Raw genomic sequence first — 23463 nt, 5'->3', positions numbered from 1 at the left:
TCGGTGGCAGCTCGTTGCCAACAAAAAGTAAAGCGCGAGAAACGATTCGTTCTTATTCTGTAGTAATAAAGTAAAAATAACAGCCGATTACCCAGACACGTAATAATGTTTGAATTAAATGGAACGGCCTATACGAGTGCAACTTTCGCATTTTCCTCGGGATTAGTTTTCCGTTCTATTTAATCCAACAATATTCGCGAAGGGATGATATTAAATGAAATTCGCTCCCCGAATAAAGCGACCGCGTTGCCCTGTCGCATTTTCTAAAAGAAACCCGTCAGAGGCCATTCGATAAAATAAACACCGGCGAAGAAAAGGGTTGTTAGAAATAACAGCCGCAGTGACCAAGTGAAAATAAGCTCAGTCTTTTATGTACTTGAACAATAGATCGGCTTTAAGTAGGAGGAAAACCCCCACCCAATAATAAAAAATATATAAAACAAATTTACACTCGCGGAAGCTGCTTCATAATCCGCAGGAAAATTGTGAAAAACAAAGTAACCCTGCCTTTGCCATGTTACAATCTATAAATTTCCGCGAAAAGTAAATTAATTCGTAAGCTAGGGAAAAGCACAAAGTTCCTTCCGGCTTGATCTATAACGCAGCGCGTGGGTATCGCCCCCATCAAAACTAACGACTGTCGCAACATCTACCGGTTAAATTGAAAATTTCTCTACGGCAGCTGTTGACATTTTTCCCACCAGGAAAATGAATATGTAATTAAATTTAAATTAGATCGGATTTTTCGTTAATTTGGCTCCACGTTAAAGGAAAAAAGTCATGAATTTTAAAAGCATCATCTCCCCGTTGCTTGCCAGAAGTTAAATTCAGCTACGTCTGATTAAATAATGTCTCTTTTACCTAACTCCCCGATTTCCGTGCTATGGGAATCATTGTGTAATTTATAAATTATAAAAAGGTTTTTTTGCAACCTGGGAGAAGCGGAGCCTATTAATTTGGAACGACAATTCGTCGGAAAATAAGAAAATCGGTTCACGTCTTGAATATTCATTACCTTTAAATAAACCTTAACGTCGAAAATGAGAATATTTGATATTTTCGTTTCGTTTTGTTGCAGGTTTACGCAATATTTGAGGTTGCCAAATGGTTTAGTCTTAAGAAATGTCTAATGTGTATTAGCGATAACTGGAATCTCAACTGAATTGCTTAAAATAGATCCTGTCCATGAATATTACAAATGCCTTGATTTCATGCTAAATACGTAACTAATTATATTACCATCGATTAATGGTAATGGCGGTTTAGTATCAATTGACGTGTTAGTATAATGAAACATAACCCGTTTATAAAATTAATATATTCGTTGTAAATTGTACATAAATAATAGCAAATAAATAAAAGAGCATTTGGTATCGTCGAATTTTAAATTTTATGCTTAAACAAACGCCCTCGAAACCGAACCATAGTTTTAACTTTCTTTTACAATTAACGCCTTTGTTCATTTAAGACGATATGGTCGGCAATCGCTGATGCGGCGAGGCGGAAATGAAAAAAACACTGTACTTAAAACTTGAGCAACTGGCATCGCAAATCAGTCGACGCACTTAATAATTAATAATCAGTAGCTTGAACGATGGCAACGTCGTCCTTTCTTCCATCGGCTTTCTTATAAAACAGAGCTATTTGACTTGTATCCAACATTTGAAGAGTCTCTTCATTATCCCCGTCGCTAATTTTCTCGTCTCTTGGTTGGGTCTTGGGCGCGTCGACTAACACCTCGTTTATTTGAGACGTTTGTGGATTGTTATCTAAATACTGACTTTGATGATAATTAATCGTATCATTCGATGCGTATGAGCCTTGTTCGACGCTTTGCTGCAACTGAATTATAGGAATTCCAGCGCCGCTCTGTGGAGTTCTTCCCGGCTGTTCTATGGCTTGTAAAATCGACTGCAGCAACCCTTCGTTCAAGAATTGAGTGTGAGGCACCTGATTTTGCGACCCGTCCGCTGATTGAATTTGCAGAGTATAACTTCCTTGGGTACCTTGGAGGGGAATGTTGTTCAAATCGATGGATTGGGACTCTACCAACTCGCTGTTTGGTCCGAAACTTGCTGCTACCGATTTGCCGTAGGATTTGCCGTGAGTTTCTTCGTTGATCGCGTTTACCTTAGTTTCCGAATTCACTGACGAACTGTGGTGTAAATCTGGCACTCCGTATTCGGATGATGGCACCAACAATTGTGGCTGGGGAACGCCATAACTGGCGTGTGATGCAACATTGTGTGTGTTAGTAGAAAGACTCGATGTGTAGCTATCGGTAGGAACTCCATACGCTTGAGAAGGAATCGATTGCTGTTTGTTATGGCTGCAGTCGTAAGCGTTGCTTTTGCCATGTGTCAAATCTATAGTCACTGGAGGTTGACTATAATCCAATCCTACACTAGAACCGCTTGGCGGTAGGCTGTAAGACCCATCAATAGCACCCAAGGGGACGTTATAACTCGTAAGAGGTAACGCGCTAGCTCCTTCTATATGTAGCCCTGACGTTGCTGATCCGTGTACCAAGTTTTGGAAAGAAACTGGCACCCTTTCGTTAGGCAAACTGTAAAGAGATGACGGTTCCGGAGGATGTGCTGCTACAGAGTCGCTCGAATAAGAAGAACCTGAACTAAATTCAGGTTTGTGTCCTTGTATGGATCCAAATTGGAGTGAACCCCCAAATCCGTGAGCGTTGGAGTATAACTGTGTGCCATGTTGACCGCTTGGAGGTGCACCGTAAACTCCGCTGGGAGGAACCAAACCTATACTATCACCGCTATAAGCTTCGCTTTTTGCGGACTGAGCAATGTGCTTGCCATGGACTTCAACTCCAGAAGAAGCGACAATCCCTCCAGAGCCGGTAACGGTATTTAAAGGCGCCCCGTATGAATCACTAATTCCCTGTTTGTATCCACCGCTGGTCGCTCCACTAATACCCAAACTGATTGGTGGTGCACCGTACGTATCGCCCAAGTGATTATGTTGCAAGGGCGGTGGAGACAAATCATTATAAGCTCCCTCTCCGGTCACGTGGTGAACATCGTCTATTGGTCTTTTCGAAACTAATCCGGGAATGGGCTGCCATCCGTCGTACTTAATATCCGGAGGTGTAGGTGGAGCTGGTGCGCCTGGATGAGGTGGTCTAGGGTTTGGAGATGGTTGTGGAGGTCCATAAGCGACACTAGCAGACGGAACGCCGTATTGACTGGATAAATGGCCCCCAGAGTTTGAGCTTACGTATTGTATAGTAACTGTTTTTTTCGGTGGTGGTAGAACTGGAGCTCCATATTGATGTGTGAGAGTAGAAACTCCGGAATATAAATTGGAGAATTTGGCTCCGGTTGAAAGCGTATTGGAATTAAAGAAGCTGTTGAAGTGCAATTTATTTGAGTTAAAATTATCTTTGAATCCCACCGAAGTTCCGTAGATTGGTTTGGGTGGTCTTGGATTGAAATTTTTCGGTGGATATTTGTGGAATTTGATAGGTTTACTTGGAGGGCCGTACTGTGGTTTTGGGTGCCCATACTGTAACTTTGGAGGTCCATAAACCGGTTTGGGGGCAAACAGATTGGTTGGCAAAGAAGGTGGACCGTACTTAACGGGTGGTATTCCATAATTGGTGGACAATTGGGGGAGAAAATTTAACGACGGTTTTGAATGAGGAACTCCATAAGTGGCGGAAATGCTGGGAGGTCCATACAGAGGCTTTGGTGGAGGCGGAATGTCAGGTGGTGGCGCAGGATAAACAACATTATTTGAAGGTGCATCTGGCACACCATATACAGGTACTGGAAGATTTATATTTATCGGACTCGGAGGCAAATATGAATTGCCTGGCAGCCCGTAGGTGTCTAAAGGAGCCTCCCGCCTATTGGCTGTATCAGAACTTTCTGCGATGGAATCCTTTTCTGCAGTGGAGCTGGTAGTTTCTGCTTCGGTGCTTTCGGAATTGGTTTTGATCGGCTCTTCAACTTTTTGAGACTGGCCACTGTTGATAACAGCAGCAACATATTGCAATGTCAGCGATGCTGACAGTAATACAACAAATATCTGCAAAAAAAAAAATGGAAAGTTACCAATAAAAAAACGGGATTCGATGGCACAGTGCAACAATCGAAATGAAAGTTGACCCTGACTGTGAAAGTAAAACGTATTAAGAATTATCATTATCAAGGGCATCCTCACTTTTTTTAATTAAATATGTCCTCAGTTTCCCATCCTATTCAGTGTAATTTAGTATTAATATTGCATTTATTTTGACTAACTTGAGGGCTACAACTGACGAATTTCCTAAAGTTAGTACACGGTGTATCTCCAAAATCATTTTCAAAAAACCGTAGGCACACCAAATATTTATTTTATAGGTTTTTATATTTTTAACGTGAGATATTGATTATTTCAAAAATTGTTTCAGCAGAAAATCGGCTAGTGGTAACAAAAAACATCGAAATCCGCAAATTTCTAAAGCAGTGCACACGCATTTCTGAATAGAAACACTTGTATTATCTATTTACGTACATTCGCATATAAATTCTACATTAATTGACGATTATTACGTTTGCAGTCGCAATTTAATTAAAGTTAATTATTTGCTATTCAAACATTCTCGTATCTTTAGATACAGCCTTTGAAAATATTTTATGAAAATACCTTCTTGGAATAGGTAATTAATATTTTCAAAATAGAAAAAACAAAAAGCGGCCAACTACTAACCTGTTGCGGCCACATATCCAGAGGTAATCCAAAAATATATGAAACACTAACACACTAAAACTCCACCAACACCGTGTGCATACCTGACTCGGTTTTTCGGTTGTATCTCGCATTTAATGAAAGAGTAGAATATATAGAATTACTATACAATTTTGATTTAAGATGATCCTCTCCCCACCTAACGAAAAGAAGAAGAGGAAGGTTGAACACACTCAGTCTGAGATCACATCAGGCGGACTTAAGAGAGAAAGTAGGTAATGAAAGTAGCCGTGCCCAGTTGTTGTAAGTATCACGAAACTATATGATGTGCCCATAAATTTCGGTAGGATTTAATTTTTGTCCACATGCGGACGTTTTATTGAAAAATTTGCGAAATTTTCGTTAAAATAGACGAAGACACCGCGTTACATTTTTTAATAGATAATCCATGAAATGATTAACCTGCCCCAAAATCAAAATGCCGCGGTGATTAGTTCTGGTCGGTGCCCAAGCAATAATTAGTTTTAGTCATTTGCACTGAAAACCACAACACGTGCATGGGGGATTTTTGTTATATTGACGTTGCATTAATTGTAAATGCACTCTATTGAAAATCAAAGCGTTTTTTTTTGTTGCCAAATGGTGTCGATGTTGCGGTTTAGTAGTTTAAAAACCCTACGACTTGAGAGTCGTAAAAGGCAACAATGGGTAGGTAAAGGTTTTCAGAGCGCAATATCGGTTCTACAATTTTTTTTTAAGACAGTAGGGTACGTGATCTTGAACAAGACATAAATATTATAGTTTTATGAGCGGATCAACGCTGGGATTTTGTGCTCTCGTGAGAAACTTGGCCGCTAAAAATGAAATTATGTTTTCGCAATGAATATTCAAACCGTTCCCAGAATAATACAATACTACAAATAGCATACGTCGAGTCGTCATTTTGAAACCATTCACGTGATTTATAAAATGAAACTTAGCGTAATATAAACAATAAACAATTATTACATGAATTATATGATGCGCATATTACGTGCGGATGTAGATTACCTATTAGATAGTAGGCAAACGATATTAGCTACGGTTAAACTGTTCAGTAGACTATGGCATAGTTTTTTTAATGGTGGGATAATAAATTAAATAACGCATTTGATGGAAGTGAAGACACCAACGTGAAATCGAAATGCTATAGTGAAATTTAGGCATTTGATATTCAAACCCCATGGCTGTTTTATTACAAATCATCAAAAAACTTTTAAGCCGTTTAAATTCATTATTCAACTTTCTATGTACGTATTGTTTGTTTAGCAATAGATACGCGGAGAATTTTTACAATTTAGCTTCTGCGTGGTTTGGTTCCCGAAAAATTAGTTTTTTCATTAAATTTAACTTTGTATATTAATATATAATTAAGTTTTTTTTCGACTTCCTTTTTGCGTATCGCGTTGAACGTTTACGGCCATTTTTCTTTTTTATTTTCTATTGGTGCAAAGTTATGATTTTGTCAAAAGAAAAATAGAAAGAAATTTTTGAAAACGAGCTTTTGTTTGATTCGCCATCGTGCGGTTGTCAAGTTTAAGATCTCAGTTGTGTCGACGTGTATTATTCACCTAATTGTGCGATTTTCACAAAATCCCAACGTCTGCATGAGAATAATGACCCATGAGCTAAGAATGCGGTGTAGGTCGATTGCGGCATTCGCACTCCAAGTTCAAATTATTCTTTTTCCCAAGGTCTCGCTTTCACCGACAGGTCTTGGTAAACATCACTGTCAGCATCGTAACCAGCAACATAGGCGTCGAGTCGCAACTGCAGTACAGTATTAGCACACTTTATTTGAAGAAAAAACTTTGATAGGTTTAATTAATTAACCCCTATGCGTTATCCTGGCATCTGAAGAATTTCTTTTCCTTCTTTTTATTAATGTCGATGAAAAAAAAGTGCGCCAATGGTGTGCTAAATTTGTGAGCGCTAAAGATTTTACATTCATGGGCAAAACATATATAATTTTAATTAACTACATTAAAGTGTTTGTTTGTCGACGGAGCGTGTTCACTGTAAATGTTGTCTAAATCGTATTGTCGCATCAACGGTAAAAATGATCCTGAACTAAATTCGCGCATAATTTGACACTCTTCAGAGAAAGTTCAAACTGCACATAATAATTACGACTTCAGTTACATAGATAATAGCTTACGTATAAAAATTTATGTACCACGAAAACGTACGTTTGTTTGCAAATTAAATTTCAAAAAAATTATTTTATTGGCAACAGATGTATGCCACGACTTTCATTTCGTTTCATGTGTTTCGATTTCTCGTGTGTGCTTTTTACGAATTAGTTCGCCGCAGCAAGATTTGAAAAAAAAATCAATTTTCGATTTTTTTAAATAAACGCGGCACCATATCCGGTTTCAAATACCAAATAGTGAAAACAAAAACGTAAGTGTGCCGACTTCCTTGACATTGCAAAATATTTTCAAGCCCGCCATTCATTGGGTGCCCGATGTGTTAATTTATTTAAATTTTATTGTACTCAGTGCTGGCAATAAAAACACAAAAATGTGGGCTTGTCCCATTCCGTTTTGAAATGAAAAGTAAAGTAGAAAATTGTGTACGGATATCCTCGTACATTGTTGGTGGCTTCATTTAAGTCAGTGGCATTCCAGAATTAGACGACATTTATAGAAACTGTTGCAAACAGACAAGCTGTACAACAGTTCTTACCTATCGTTTACATAAGCCGGTTATTGAATTTTTATCGTCTCCCTTTCGAGAGAAAGTAACACTCGCTGATATGACACCAGGCATATTAATGAACGCGTGTTTTACCAAAATTCTAGTTTTTTTTATTGTTTTCCCACACTCAAGAACACGCCTCTGACTGACATCACGACTTTCTTCAGCTCAGACAGACCATCCTAAAGGTCAATAACTTTCTTTCTTCGGAATACGACGGAGATTGCACACAACGTCACAGGTGTACAAATTCAGATGCTTTTCAATGAAAACATTTTTTTTTTCGAAAATTAAGAATATTGCACACATTGCACACAAATAACTCCAATAATTATATCTACAGTTCACTTTTGATCCAACAATCAAATCTTTTGTTTTGCAGTATTTTGACGTTGTAATTGTGAATACTTAAAGCTCACTCAATTTTAGAAGCTCCATTTCTAACAGGTATATTTTTGTATATTGGGTAAGCCATTTGAAACGGTTAAATGGAAAGGGTGGAATGAAAAGCCAATCATAAACGTTAATACAAAACTTTATTAAAAAAGTTTATGCTAGAAAAAACGAACAAAAAACAATTCTACAGAAAACTAAACCGAACATGTACATACAATTAACTTACTAAAAAAAGTGTGCAGTGATATCACAAGCTGCCACTTATCACATTATTAAATGAAACCAAAAGTCATTCTGGCGACAAATATAAAACTAAACTTTGTACTACTTTTGAAAAAAAAAATTAGAGAAAATCATCCAGACGGATCAGGACAAAATGAATATCGACAAATAAACTAATTGACGCCGTTGTAAATTAGCAATAGGCAAACGGAATGTAACGAATACTTACCCAACAACCCCAGTTGCATATTGTATAGAGTAACATTATGTAAATTTTTTTACCTAACTATACATACACAAGAAGATGGCCATATTTGAATAAAAAACGTTATTATCGTCATAAATTACGCACTAAGTGAATATATACATACACTTTGTGTATCATAAAAGGGGGCATCTCGTCTCGCTGGAACCCTGTGGTATTTTATACAAACAAAAATTCTCGCATCTTTGGTGAGGTGCACCCTGTGTTCGATAGTCATAGAAACAGCTTCTTTTTTGTCTCTTTAGAAGCAAAGTCGCTACCTTTCCCAATTCACAGCCTTGCTATAAATATTTTACCTTGGGGAAGGTTTCCTCTTTGAAAAATATAACTTCTGCATTTTTTAATAAGAAGTTTTGCTGGCGGAAATACATATATTTGGAGTATAATATAATAGTTTAATTAAAATATTTCTTGGGTATGTGAATTGCACAAAGTTCTGAAATTATTTTTAAAAGTATAACTCAAAATAGTGTGATGTAGATTTTACACATATACTCCGGCTAATACTGAGTTTTTGGTAGACTTAAAAATCCCCTACCGGTATAAAAACTACCTGCACATTTAATTTACAAACAATCCTTACCGATAATATTGTTTATTTATTATCCAACTAGCCTAGCATATATTATTAGGATAAAGTGGGAGATACATAAAGGGTTCAAGGACAACGTTGACTAGAAAAATAATCATCTCTGATGGCCAGCTTAATACAGAGAAACTATATTGTATTCTTTCTAAAAATTTGGCCTACCAGAGGTGGGTAATGATTTGAGATCAGTTAGTACGTAAATTACGTAAGTGAGACATTTTTCTGTTTGCGTTTTCTTTTTATAGAAACTAAGTCAAGAGTAAGAAGATGTGCGCTTATTTGCAGGCAATTTTAGCACTTACACTATGGCACGTACGTTTTTATCATTAATTACAATTTTTGCTCCTGAGCAATCCTCTTCGTTTCAGATGTTTCAAAGCACATTTGGCAGCAGTACATTTGGCAATTCTGTAGTTCCGACCGATACCTTTAAATGTACCCTTCCCAAAAACTTGAACAGTCACCCTCACACGTCTTCCATCTGCTAATTTTTCCGGGCGTCCAAATTTGGCGGTTTCAGGTTCTAGTTCTAGGAGTTCTCTAATTGGCGATTTAGGTACTTTATTAGAAAATTGTTCTATCTCTGCTTTCATCATTCTGTAATACACCCTCCATACGGCGTCCAGTGACATTCCTGAGTCTAGATAAATGGCCCCCGCCACAGATTCAAAAACATCCCCTAGAGCCTTTGGCACTTCAATATCCTCTACTTCTTCGCACTCCGTATCAATAAGATAATGTTCATCGACAATAGTATGGCCACTTTCTTCTTGTAGTCGGACGAATCTTTCTATAACTTCATTTAATCCCGGAGAAAGATGCTTAAAGTATTTATGAAATCCGTGTTTCACCGCTAGAGAAGCGAAAATTGTATTGTTAACTAGAGCCGATCTCAAATCGGTTAAAGCTCCCGGGGAGTGCATTCTGACGTCTTCAAAAAGAGCTTTTGTTATAATGAAATCCAGTAGTGCGTCACCCAGGAATTCCAATCTTTGATAACAGTCAGTCAGCCGATTAGGGGAATAAGAAGCATGCGTGAAGGCTTGCAACAAGTAAGCGCGATCTCTGAACTTATATCCAATATGCTTTTCAAAAGCATCATAACCGTCTAACAACTTCTCTAATTCTTCTTCCGGGTTTGGTATATTCCTTAATAATGGAGATTTTGGAAGATCCAAGTGTCCATAGTTACCATCTTGATCTTTAGGTAAAACTTTGATGCCAAGCCAAGCCATGAACAACAACGCTCCTCTAGACCCACACTCAATCAAATAGGCACCAATCAGAGCTTCCACACAATCTGCTATACTTTTATCAGGAATGCTATGTTGAGTCACCAGGTTGTAAGGGATAATATTTGGAAGAGAGTAAATTCCCCTTTCTCTCACCAACGTACATATTTCATCTATCGTCATATTTCTAGTGGCCGCCATGTCAGCCACGGTCCAACAATTCGCAGGGAATTGCGCATCGATGAGAGCATCTTCCAGCTGTTTTGGAACGTAAAAACAAGGAGGAAGCCAGTTGTCGTGCGGGTCGAATTTTGTCGCCACCATGTATTCGGCTAAATTTTTCAGCTTACCCAACTTGTATAGATTTAAATTGCTGACGTGTTTCGATCGTAAATGGCTTAACTTGCCCTCGTGAATATTTTCATAAGTTTTGTAAAGATAGGTCGTTATCGCGTACTTGAGAAAGGAATCCCCCACAGTCTCTTGCCTTTCCAAGTTAATTCCGTCATTTGCGTTCGACATTGTCAACGCTTGCAAAAGAACATTTGGACTTGGACCAGGGTGCGTGTCTAAATTAGGCTGTTCGTCAAAAGTAAAATTGTGTTGCTCCTCTGATATAAGATAAGTATTAACAAAAGGTTCTCGAGGACTAGACGGCAGCTGATCCGCGTTGATAGAGCCAATCATCAATGAGTCGAAATCGAAATTCTCGGGACATATGGGCAGAATATCCTTCGTCAAATTATTTTGCGATTTTTTTTCGAATTCCTCGCAGTTTTTAATTAAAATCCCGCTCGACCAAATGTATTCCTTATTTCTGAGACACGCTGCTGTAAATTCTTTTCTCAGTCTATCAGTTTCTTGACTGTTATCGTCGACTTGCCAAGCATTCATATCTTCAACAAAAAACAGCTCATCCTCGTTGGACTCGTCATCATCTAATGCTTCAGCTTGATGATCCCCGGTAAATTCAATACGCAATCTGCCCCATTCGTGACTGGATTCTTCCGATTCCATATCGGAATTATCCGACATATCATCAGAAAAGTCATCGTCGTAAGCGTTTCCTTGTAACCAGCTGGTTGGGGAGACATACCTTACCAGACCGCCTAAATCTGCTTGACTAGATTGAGCCATATCATTAGACCACGTTCCAACCACCCATTTGGCATTTGCCGAACTTTCCTCTTCATCCTCTTCCTCCAAACTATTTGAATCAGATTTTACAGGGTCTTCATAATCAACGTTCAAATTGATTATTTTTAGCTCGTCCAGTTTCTCTTCAGCCATTTCCGTCAACAATTTTAACTTCTCTTCTTGTTTCTTCATTTCGTCTTCCCTTGACTTTTTCAAAACATCAGATAAGCTCCATCCAAAATTTAATGGAGTCCACTTAAAGTCTGCCAAACAATAATTCCAATTACCTACAGTTGGATAATTAGAAAATCGTGATAGGTAACTTACCGTCATCCAATTTTGTCTTGCCCAAATTTAAGTGTGACGCAACAATTGTTCTAATTTGATCAGCTAGCAAAAGAGCGTTAATTCTGTAGAGAACGCAAGGTAACGCTACAGCTTTCCTCCACAAAGAGGCTGAAAATGGATGAATGGAACACAGTTCTGGTACAAGAATTTGTTTTTGTTCCAAATTTTCACGCTTAGCCCTTTTAGTTTCCTCGCTGCTCGTAGGCAACGCAACGCCCTTTCGGTTTACATATCTGGGCGTAAGAAAATTAAGGCGGGCTGAAGTGTGATCTACATCCAGCAAATATTGTTCCAGATTCTGTATCTGAATATCATATTTCAATAAATAGTATTGTTCAAACGATTTGTATTCAGAGCCGGGAAAAGCTGATGTTGGATTTAAAAATGAGCAAATTTCAGCTACGTAAAAATATTGTGGTTGGTCTTGATTGCGATACCAGGGCATAACTACTGCATCTTTATAATCGTCAATATTAAATTTGTAATCTTTTCTATCTTCGTCGGGTATCATTTTCGGGACAAAGTGTAGATTATCATAGATAAGATCAATAAAGTCCCAGTCAATGTTAATTCCTTTGTCGGCTAAAATAGACATATTCATCCAACTACAGCAGACGATTTCATTAGATTAAAGCTTACTTTTAATAGTAGGGACTATTAGGTAATTTTTGTCAGACAGTTCAGGTTTAAATAGCATCAGATATTTTTGCAACCTCAGTACGGTAGTAAACGTGTAGTTAACAAATTCTTGAATTTTGTGAGTCTGTTTTTCGTCAACGATGACCTGTTTTGAACAAAGCTGAAGCTCAACTTCAACTTCACCAGACCTTGTAAATATTGGAAAGGCACTTATCTAAAATATATTCAAAATATTAAAGGGTTTTCTCTCATAATTTTCTAAACTAAACGAAATTCGTAGTTGCGAGAGTACTCGCAATATTTCAGAACACAAAGCAAGTTTCCGTCCGTAACTCACATTAATTCAGTAACATAACTAAAATAAATGAGTAGTACAAAAAACATACAAAAATTGAACATTTCTTATTCTTAGTCTCAGTTACCTATTCACCTACAGGATGAAAAGAATTCGTTAGTAAGATGAATACCAACTTATCCGTTATTTTTATTTATATTTGAGGAACTCTAACACTCACAAAAGTTTGGGAGAATAATTCTCTACAGAAAAATAAGGAAAACAGTTCCTAATTTGCCACCAGTATGCCTAACTACGATGGTAGTATTAAAAATGTAATTTTCTTTAAAATGTAAAAAAGAGTTGAGAAAAATACAAGCACACCAGCAAAAAAAAAACTTGGTGGTTATAATTACAGCAACGCGACTCCATCATGGTGGACGCTAACAAAAATCATCTTAAATTATTATAAACAGCAATTAATAAATAAGTAATAATAAGCAATAAACAGTGTACCATATGTAGGAATGGCAGTTTCTCAAAATGTCTCAAATTTGAAGTAAACTATGAGTATATTTTAATTATTTATAAAGGGTGAAATTTGACTTCCTTGGACTGGATGGTTACCATACATTTAGTTCTCCGTCGGCGCTTGTTTGTAAATTTTGAATATTTTTTTATCATACCATATCTGAACATTTTGATTTCGAATGTAGCGAACTAGAAATAAACTATTTTTTATTACTCAACCTTTGGTATTTCCCTGTTGGTTAAAATGCCAAAACCTTGAGGAGACTCCTCAGGCGGGTAAATTTTTCTACCCCTGGTGTTTTGCTCCTCAGGAAGAGGACACGTCAACGTCATAACGATTTGGTAAAAATATGTGGGCTGACCAATGATCGGATGGCAATGCACTAATGCATCCGCCACTTTTTTATAATAATATTGTCTTCTCTTTGTTGTACCTAAAAATGAGAGAGAACTGTCGAAGAGCAATTGAAAAACCATCTCGCAAGCCACCTGGTCTAACTTCGGAAGTTTCATCAAACTCTTCATCAAGAGTGATGTTGTTCCAATCTTCCTCAGCTGGTACAAAATTTTCTTTATTAATCGGTTGCAATTGATTATCCAATTCACCAGCTTTGTGCAAATATTGGCACACCATAAACGCTGCAGCTCTTCGAGACAATAAAGAGTTTGGCATTGGAGGACTGGTTACAACTTGTTTTACAGGAGAATTGATTGGAAGTCTTATATGGCATACATAACTATCACCTATTTTTTCCTCATACCAAATTGGCGTTAAACGGGTAAATGTATCGCTAGGAAGCTTTGCGCAATATTTATTAACGAGTGGAATAGAATTAAACAAAGTTACACTAGGCGACCCTTCCTCTTTTAATGGTTGATAAGGCTTACAACACTTTGAAAAACTATCTGCTAGTTGTTCTTCAGATTTATCAGGTTCAAGACTGGAGCAGCGTTTCAGAAGCGTATTTTCCACCTACAGTTTCATAAAATGGGAACATTGAATATCTGGCAAAATTATTACTTACTTCGTTATATTCAGCTAAACTAGTGACAAATTTTTCTATTTCGTCGTCTTTGGCAAATAATATATAATGGGCTTCAGGTGCTCTAGCTCTAGCTTTACACTGGATGTAACTGTGGAATGTTGTGGGTAAGTCAAATCTTATAACAAGATTGCACTTTGGTAAATCACAGCCTTGTTCAAGCACGGACGTCGAAATTAAAATGTTGCATTCATGACAACGAAACTTTCTCAATACTTCTTCCTGTATTTTATGCTCACGCTCCGCTTCGTGGGGCTCTTTCATTATATCAGCCACTTTTTCAACCGAAAATAAGGCAGATACCCACCAGAAATCGTCATCAAATTGTGAAAGAGTCTGAATTATAATAAAAAAAATGTATATAAACAAGTAGTTCCAATAATACCATAATGCAAATCTCAATTCCTGTTCGGTGAGGGAAATATAGCAAAAGATTTCAGGTCATTTGATTACTCCATTTTTTTAACGCAAAAGTTTTGCAAAAAATAAACGGGGAACCCCATACTTTTTCGATATCACTACCTCAATCTACACGACGTTCTCATGCAGGCGAATATATAGCATTTTTGCAACAGGGAAGATATTAATTTTTTTTGCATGAAGTTAAGCTATAAATGCTTTAATTAATAAATTGTAAAATTTTGTTTAGTATACTAAAAGAAGAACTGTTAAATGATTAACAAACTAATTTTTTTTCTTTTTACATTTTAAATACTTTGTTGGAAGCAGCATATTAAGTAAGCGAATTAAAAAACTTACACATAGTAGCCCAAATAATGCTTTAGCTTTGTACCGATTTTCAACAAAAATAAGAGCACACAGCATATCATCAAACTGTGGTCGATGTTGAAATCTCCTAGGCTTGCCTTTTGTCTTCTTAAAACTGGAGTTATGACCGTCAGATGACTTATCTTCCTCATTCGTCCTAGGCTTTTCCCCAGCAGGTTTAAATTGTCTTAAAACATCTATCAGTTTCATGACTTTCAAGGTAGAGAACTGTTTAATTTTCTCTATTTCACTATCACATTTTTCAAACTCATAGTCACATACAGCCCTAGTGCGGACTAAAGTCGTGGATACAGTGCAGAGTAAAAGATAATGTCTCTCATAAGGTGTTTTCACCTTTAATTTTTCTATTTTAGAAAGCAAGTTCATTGCTGCCCTATCAGCACCCCATGGACCTAAATCTTCCAAAATAGAGAGGTAATCATGCAATAGTTCCAAAGGAGTTATTTTTGGATCAGGAATATCCTTATATTCCTCTAAGAACTCATCTTCATAAATTTCACTAGGGTCATACCTATGTTCTTTAATAAATTCTTCACAATCTTGAACAATTTTTATTAATGCCTCCTGAACTTCAAAGTAATTCAATGTTGTGCACTGAATTATTGATTCACGTGGATGGCAAGATAAACGAACTAGTGTCACTATTTCACTTGAAGTGTCTACAGTGGCATTAAGAAGTTTTTCTAATCTTTGAAATTCTGCTTCTAATCTCTCAGGTTGTAACTCTGAGCCAAGAAGTCCCGTTGTCAATCCCAAAATTCTAGGTTGCTCTTTAGGGATTAAATCATTATATTTGCTCATTATTTGTTTAATCATAATTTGTTTTTTCCCATATAAGCAATCATCAATAACAAGCAGGTTGTAACATTTTAAGTCTAATAAAATATTGCTGCTTATACATATTTCAGCTGTTGTAACAATTACTTGATTTTCTTCGAAATATCTATTAATGTCTTCAAGCGTCTGACTGTCAATATTAACTACACTTAAATCAGTCAAAAATTTTACATGGGATACCATAACATGAACATTTTGTGGGTCTAAAATTAACAGAGCTTTCTTTCTTTGACTGCCGCGCATCTGGTAGGAAAGCTCTTGTAATAATTTCACAACAATAAATGCTTTTGAAGAACTTGTGCTGGAACAGACTATCGTATTTCGTTTTTTTGCAGAATCCAACAATTCAACTTGATATTCTCGGGGGGTGAATGTATGCGTATACACATTTTCATTAATATAGCAAGCCATTTTAAACAATTTTCAGAATTTATAAATATAAAGCAGAAAAATATAGGTTATGTTTTTGTTTGATGAGGTTCGTGAAGGTTATGTCACATTTTTATCCTGTTACTTTACCCGTTTTGCGGCATTATTTCTATAACTGCAAATGATTGTTAGTTTTCCGAACGGCTATTATCACTTGCAACCGATTTTTCGCCTATAATATGATTTTGTTAATAAGGAAACAAAAACTAGCAAAAATTTCTAATAGAAAATTAACGATAAGTCTTGCACATGGATCGTTCGCCCCAAAATGATGAAATAAATTTTCCATCCAATAGCCACAATTTGAGAATTTTGGAAATTATAATGAAACAAATCTATTCAAAATTAGATTTTTTTAGACATGTAATCTCTAGCTCTTCGTTTTTCAAAAAGTAGTTCATATTGCTTGCTTCTTGTGCGTATTGTTTTCCGTGGTCTGTGATCTGATTTTGACGTTTCACAAACAATTGTTTACTTGGGATGTACTTGGTGTATGAGCAATGCCGCGCCTTACTTGTTTTTAAGTTTGCTAGTTTGACTATAACTATTATTTGGACTTGAATCAGCAATAATCGCATAAGCCATGCTAACTAATGTTCCAGCAATAAGAAAGTTTAATTAAAGCAAATATTCCAAGAGGAAGTAATCATTTAAAAAATGGCTGGAACTGATAGGGTTTCTATGAATGATGCCTTATCTAATGTAGAAGTTCTAGATGAATTACCTTTACCGGATGAACAACCTTGCATTGAAGCTCAGCCGTGTTCTGTAGTGTATCAAGCCAATTTTGATACAAATTTTGAAGATAGAAATGGGTTTGTAACTGGTATTGCCAAATACATAGAAGAAGCCACTGTTCATGCTAGTTTGGTAAATTGTTTTCTTATTTACTTTTAATCTAGATTGTTTGATTTTCTCACGATTTAAGAATGAGCTTCTGGATGAAGGACTTGAACATGCCGTGATGCTCTATACTTGGAGGTGTTGTTCTCGTGCAATACCACAGCCAAAATCAAATGAACAACCGAACCGGGTGGAAATATATGAAAAAACAGTTGAAGTTTTGGCCCCGGAAGTTAACAAATTGCTAAATTTTATGTACTTCCAGGTTTGTTGAAATATTATTAGGTTTCTCTGTTGCCTTAGTGTGTTATTCTTAGAGGAAAGCCATTGAGAGATTTTCTCAGGAAGTTAAAAGATTGTGTCATGCTGAAAAGAGAAAAGACTTTGTCTCTGAGGCTTATCTCCTAACATTAGGAAAATTTATTAACATGTTTGCAGTCTTAGATGAATTAAAAAACATGAAATCTAGTGTTAAAAATGATTACTCCACTTATAGAAGGTAAGTTAAGTTGATGAAACCATTGATTTCCTGTTTTGCATTTTAATTTTAGGGCTGCACAATTTTTGAAAGTAATGTCTGATTCTCAAACTTTGCAAGAGTCACAAAATTTATCTATGTTCTTAGCTACACAAAATAAAATTCGTGATACAGTTAAAGAGAATCTAGAGAAAATTACAGGCTATGAAGAATTATTAGCAGATGTAGTAAACATTTGTGTGCATATGTTTGAGACCAAAATGTACTTGACTCCTAGCGAAAAACATATGCTAGTAAAAGTTATGGGTTTTGGTCTGTTTTTAATGGATAGTGAATTGTGCAATATTAACAAATTGGATCAGAAAAAGAAGCTAAGGCTGGATAGGATTGATAGAATATTTAAGGTAAAAAGTTATTTTATTATTTACTTTTGAAATAGTTTTTCTTTTATTGAATAGAACTTGGAAGTAGTGCCATTGTTTGGGGATATGCAAATTGCTCCTTTTAATTACATAAAACGCAGTAAACATTTTGACTCAAGTAAATGGCCTTTATCAAGCAGTCAAACACCATCCCCTCAAGCTGATCTTATGGTTCATTTACCTCAAATCCGTGAGGATCATGTGAAATACATCAGTGAATTAGCACGCTATAGCAATGAAGTTACAACTACATATAAAGAATGTGGCAGTGATACTGAAAATAAAGAAACTGCTGATTTGGCTTTGCGGGGCCTTCAGCTCCTTTCTGAATGGACAAGTGTTGTAACAGAACTTTATTCTTGGAAACTTTTGCATCCCACCGATCATCATCAGAATAAGGAGTGCCCTAAAGAAGCTGAGGAGTATGAAAGGGCAACTAGATATAATTACAGTGATGAAGAGAAATTTGCCCTTATTGAAGTTATAGCAATGATTAAGGGTCTCCAAGTGTTAATGGCTAGAATGGAAACTGTCTTTACAGATGCTATTAGAAGGAATATTTACGCAGAGTTACAAGATTTTGTTCAGGCCAGTCTAAGAGAGCCTTTAAGGAAAGCTATCAAGAATAAAAAGGATCTAATAAGAAGGTACCCTTTTTTTTTTTCGGCAATTTGTTTTACTTGCACCATCTTTGTTTTGCAGTATTATAATGTCAGTTAGGGAGACATGTGCTGATTGGTCTAGAGGTTTTGACCCACTGCAGGATCCGGCCTTAAAAGGCAAAAAAGATCCTGAATCTGGTTTTAATTTGAAAGTTCCTAGAAGGAATGTCGGTTCGTGTGCAATTGATTAATTATTTTATTGTTTGTTTATTTGTTATTAAAATTCTAGGTCCATCTTCTACTCAGTTATACATGGTAAGAACCATGCTTGAATGTCTAATATCAGAAAAATCGGGAGGTAAAAAGACACTGCGGAAAGATATAGATGGTTCTTACTTGGTACAAATTGATCAGTTTCATAAGACGTCTTTTAATTGGAATTATTTATTAAGCTTTAGTGGTAAGTGTAAGTTAATAAGTTAAAGCACTTGGTTTAAGTCCCTAATTCTTTACAGAATACCTTCAGAAGTGTTGCGACTTGTCACAATTGTGGTATCGCGAGTTTTATCTAGAGATGACTATGGGAAGAAGAATAAATGTAAGACAATTTATTTTGCTAATAATAAAGTGTAGCTTGTTTCTTTTTTGAGAGGGAGTGTGTAGCTAGGGAATACTTAACTATACCTACAATTTGCAGGCAATTTAATTTTGAAATCATAGTAAATCGCTGTGCGATTTGATTTAATTTTTAAAAAATAAAATTGTAATAGAAAAATACTGATTGGTTTCTTCAATTATGACTAACCACTATGAAACAAATCTCAATATGGCTAGCTTTCCAATGTTTTTTATTTAGAAATGCACCGTAAGGCATCATCACAATGAAGAATGTAATGACCTTATTACGATGGAAAAGAGAATTCAGTTTCCAATCGACATGTCCATGCCGTGGATTTTAACGGATCATATTTTAAAAACTAAAGAACCTTCAATGATGGAGTGAGTTTTTTTTTTAAATAAATATTAACACTTCGTTAACAATTCTACTCTAGATACGTGTTGTATCCTTTGGATCTGTATAACGACAGCGCCCTTTATGCGTTAACAATATTTAGGAAACAATTTTTGTATGATGAAGTGGAAGCCGAGGTGAATCTCTGCTTCGATCAGTTCGTTTATAAGCTCAGTGAGCAAATCTTTGCTTATTACAAGCAACTCGCTGCCAGGTGACTTTTTCTAATGAAAACATCGTTTCCAACGTTAATTTTTTCTTTTAGTATATTTTTAGACAAACGCTTTAGAGTCGAATGCTCCGCAATTGGGGCATACTTGTTGCCTTATCCTAGGGCAAACAGATACGAAACTTTATTGAAACAAAGGCACGTGCAATTATTGGGCCGTTCTATCGATTTAAATAAACTTATTACACAACGAATTAATGCGGACATGCAAAAATCTTTAGATCTCGCGATTAGTAAATTTGAAGCTGGCGATATAACGGGTGTTGTGGAACTTGACGGTCTGCTGCAAGTGAGACTAGAATAATTATTTTATGTTATCGAGGGCTCGCTTAACTGTGTTCAATATAGGTAAACCGATTGTGTCACAAATTACTGAGCAAGTGGCTTGCATTAGATGATTTTGACTCCATGTACAGAGAAGCAAATCACAATGTTCTCGCGCCTTATGGTAGAATTACGTTACACGTTTTTTGGGAATTGAACTATGACTTCCTGCCTAATTACGTTTATAACGCTGCCACTAATAGGTAATTAAATTAAATTGATTTGCTTATGCTTTTATAAGTACTTTTGAACTTTTAGATTTACAAAATATAGAGGAATCGCTTTCACCCAAGTCGTTTCTAGGGACAGACCACCTCAGATGTCACATCATTATCTTTGGGGTACTAAACAATTGAATTTAGCGTACACCACCCAATATAGTCAATATTCCGGTAATTTTATAATGATAACACGCTGTAATATGAAAATGGACACAATCAGTAATCAAATTGACGTCCATATTCATATCAGCGCCTAAATTGCAGCTTCAGTTGTTTCTGCAGGTTTCGTTGGGCCTCAACACTTTCATACAATGTGCAAACTGCTAGGCTACCAAGGCATTGCAGTTGTTATGGAAGAATTACTGAAAATCGTCAAGAGTCTTATCCAGGGAAGTTTGTTGCAATTCACGAAAACTTTAATGGAAGCCATGCCAAAAATTTGCAAGCTACCTAGATATGACTACGGTTCTCCAGGTGTATTAGGTTACTATCACGCCCAGTTAAATGATATTGTTCAGTATCCCGACGCGAGAACGGAACTGTTCCACAATTTCCGCGAATTCGGCAACATCATTCTATTTTGTTTGTTAATGGAGCAAGCGTTGTCACAAGAGGAAGTGTGCGATCTGTTACAAGCGGCTCCATTCCAAAATATCCTGCCTAGGCCTTTTTGTAAAGGTAAGTGGGAGTCGTTATGCGACGAAATCGAATGTACACGCGATATTTTAGAAGGTGAGAAACTTGAAACGAAACAAAAAAGACTGGAAGCGAAGTATGCCGCATTGCAAATAGTACCTAATATTGAAAAACTCGGTACCGCGAAACAAGCGATGATTTCGCGCGAAGGCGATCTTTTAACGAGAGAACGCTTGTGTTGCGGTCTGTCGATTTTCGAAGTGGTTCTAAACAGACTACGCAGTTTCTTGGACGATCCAGTATGGGTGGGACCTCCACCCACCAATGGCGTGATGAATGTGGATGAGTGTACTGAATTTCATCGATTGTGGTCAGCGTTACAGTTCGTGTACTGTATCCCAGTTAGTGAAAACGAATATACAGTCGAGTACGCATTATTCTTGTATTTAGTTTTTATCTGAATCTTTTTTTTTGAAGGGAAATGTTCGGTGAAGGACTTCATTGGGCGGGTTGTACTATGATCGTTTTGCTAGGCCAACAACGTCGATTTGAAGCTCTCGACTTTTGTTATCACATTTTAAGAGTGCAAAGAGTGGATATGAAAGATGAACTGGTTAAGAGAATTGTACGTGTGAAAAACTAATAAAATCCTGCGATTTTCTCTCAGTGCTCATTTTGTTGTAGAATTTGAAGAGGATGTGTGACAGAATTCGTCGGTTTCAAGTCCTGAACTCCCAAATTTTTGCCGTTTTAAATAAATTTTTAAAGTCCGGTGAAAATGACGAACTATCCGTGGAACATGTGAGATGTTTTCCACCACCGATCCATGCTTCATTGAACCCCCAACCCCAACACTATCATGCTCCAGAACATTTGAGACAGTGTTAAAGGACCGTGTCTCCTGTTACCCATGCTTTTTTATTTCTATAAAAAAAATAGACTTATAATTTATTTATATTAAGTTCTAACATAACACATTTTTATAATGATAATTGTCTTTTAAACTTTTATAGTCTTTTATAATGCATTAGGCGCTAAGTTATAATTTATAAAGTGTATTTCACGAGTATGTGTGTATATATATATATGATTCTTATCAAGTACCGATTAATATAAAGTTTGTATATTTGGTGAACTTTTTATTCCTTCATTGAACCCTCATCTGCATGACTAGCAGACACAACAACAATTCAGACAGTGTTGTGACTCTCCTTGTAAAACATTTAATAAAAATTAAAGTTCGTAAGCGATTTAAACAAAAGTAAAGCTAAATTGCTGAGGTGGTGGATGCGCGTTTCTTTTTTTCTGTACTGGCGAATGCGCCAGAATTGTAATTTGTGATTATTTTAAATTGAGTAACAACAAAACAAAATCGTTTGTAAAATTGAAAAATACACAAATTAAATAATTGTTGGCTGAAAATAAATAAAAATCACCAGTACAATAAAAATCGGATAATGATTTTGTCTCTAGCTTTCGGCAACCCTCACCGCACATAGTTTTTCAGTTAAGGACAATAATTATAGAGCAAAAATTATTAAAAACCCACGTACTTTCGTGCAACATTATAAGACATTTTATAGGTATTAAAATCCGCAGCTGATGTAAACAAATCAAGATTAATTTGCTTCAATTTATTGATGCAGTACTGTGATGGCGGATGCGATCAATTTTTTTTGAATCATTGGCAAGACTTGTAATTTCAAATCAGTTGGCATTAAAAGAATAGAGTTCGTAAATTTTATTAACAAGCAAGTTACGTATCAATTGTTCTTGACTAAAAACATATAAAAATAACAAAGATATAGATCTAAAAAAGTTTAAATTTGTAAAAAATTATGGGCAACCCCCACTGTGATTGTGATTTTCGTTTTCCTTGTTCTTGTTTTCTAGTTAAGAATATAAATTGTAAAACGTTTAAAAAAAAAACTTTACTAATGGGTCTCTTTATCAAATAAAAATACTGTAAATTAAATTCAGGGTCATTATTCTTCAATAATGCAAAAATGGTTTAAGAAAAATAAACCCAACGGTTCAAACGCCAAAAGATTTTCAACCTGCGCGTACATGTTAATCGTTCATTTTATTTTTTCGGTAAGCTCAGGGATACCGATTCGTTTTGCTACGTCAGCAATGCATGTTGTTATTATTAAAAGAGTGCATGAAAGATGAAATTAAAAGGAAACAATAAATAAATCCACACAAACAAATTTGCCTTTTCTATAATTTTCTTTCTCAAATTTGATTTACCAGTCACTAAAAAAAATTTGTCGACTTGCGCTCGTCAGGCCATTCAAATACATTTTCGAAGCTTACTACCAGGAGAACATAAAGTCGAAGAGGTATCGAAAAATTACGGAAGCCGTGACTAATCTAGCGCCTTGCATTAACCATGGTAACAGAATTTACCATTTTTAATCTAAGGTCCGCGCCCTCTAAGATAAAGTAATAGGACGAGATGCTAATTGTAATGTAATTGTTCCCTAGATGGCGCTGACAACTGGGATAGCGCATGCTTTCAGTGCTTCAAT

At 36.2% G+C, this 23463-nt stretch overlaps 3 protein-coding genes across 3 annotated transcripts; 1 reads left to right on the top strand and 2 right to left on the bottom strand.

Annotated features, from left to right (window-relative positions):
• Positions 1 to 1329: 1329 nt before the first annotated feature.
• LOC132708757 (uncharacterized) lies at positions 1330 to 4839 on the bottom strand. Its single transcript, XM_060681314.1, has 2 exons — positions 4717 to 4839; positions 1330 to 4053 (listed from the first exon to the last, which is right to left on the bottom strand). The coding sequence occupies exons 1-2, from the start codon at positions 4729 to 4731 to the stop codon at positions 1573 to 1575; spliced, it is 2496 nt and encodes an 831-aa protein (XP_060537297.1). The 5' UTR covers positions 4732 to 4839; the 3' UTR covers positions 1330 to 1572.
• A 3122-nt stretch (positions 4840 to 7961) lies between these two features.
• LOC132708841 (endoribonuclease Dcr-1) lies at positions 7962 to 16469 on the bottom strand. Its single transcript, XM_060681461.1, has 7 exons — positions 14870 to 16469; positions 14093 to 14446; positions 13557 to 14040; positions 13287 to 13501; positions 12263 to 12476; positions 11603 to 12205; positions 7962 to 11538 (listed from the first exon to the last, which is right to left on the bottom strand). The coding sequence occupies exons 1-7, from the start codon at positions 16145 to 16147 to the stop codon at positions 9233 to 9235; spliced, it is 5454 nt and encodes a 1817-aa protein (XP_060537444.1). The 5' UTR covers positions 16148 to 16469; the 3' UTR covers positions 7962 to 9232.
• A 168-nt stretch (positions 16470 to 16637) lies between these two features.
• On the top strand, positions 16638 to 22037 carry LOC132695660 (cytoplasmic FMR1-interacting protein). Its single transcript, XM_060660052.1, has 17 exons — positions 16638 to 17035; positions 17094 to 17273; positions 17326 to 17507; positions 17560 to 17890; positions 17945 to 18555; positions 18611 to 18741; positions 18800 to 18970; positions 19026 to 19108; positions 19367 to 19509; positions 19563 to 19736; positions 19788 to 20040; positions 20100 to 20278; positions 20334 to 20467; positions 20579 to 20974; positions 21026 to 21359; positions 21410 to 21557; positions 21617 to 22037. Exons 1-17 carry the CDS (start codon positions 16823 to 16825, stop codon positions 21818 to 21820), a joined length of 3867 nt encoding a protein of 1288 aa, XP_060516035.1. The 5' UTR covers positions 16638 to 16822; the 3' UTR covers positions 21821 to 22037.
• The last annotated feature ends 1426 nt before the right edge of the window (positions 22038 to 23463 follow it).

Source organism: Cylas formicarius, unplaced genomic scaffold (genome assembly GCF_029955315.1).
Source record: "Cylas formicarius isolate icCylForm1 unplaced genomic scaffold, icCylForm1.1 PGA_scaffold_12__32_contigs__length_19106922, whole genome shotgun sequence".
Taxonomy (NCBI): Eukaryota; Metazoa; Arthropoda; class Insecta; order Coleoptera; family Brentidae; genus Cylas; species Cylas formicarius.
This window is presented reverse-complemented; position numbering and strand designations above follow the sequence as displayed.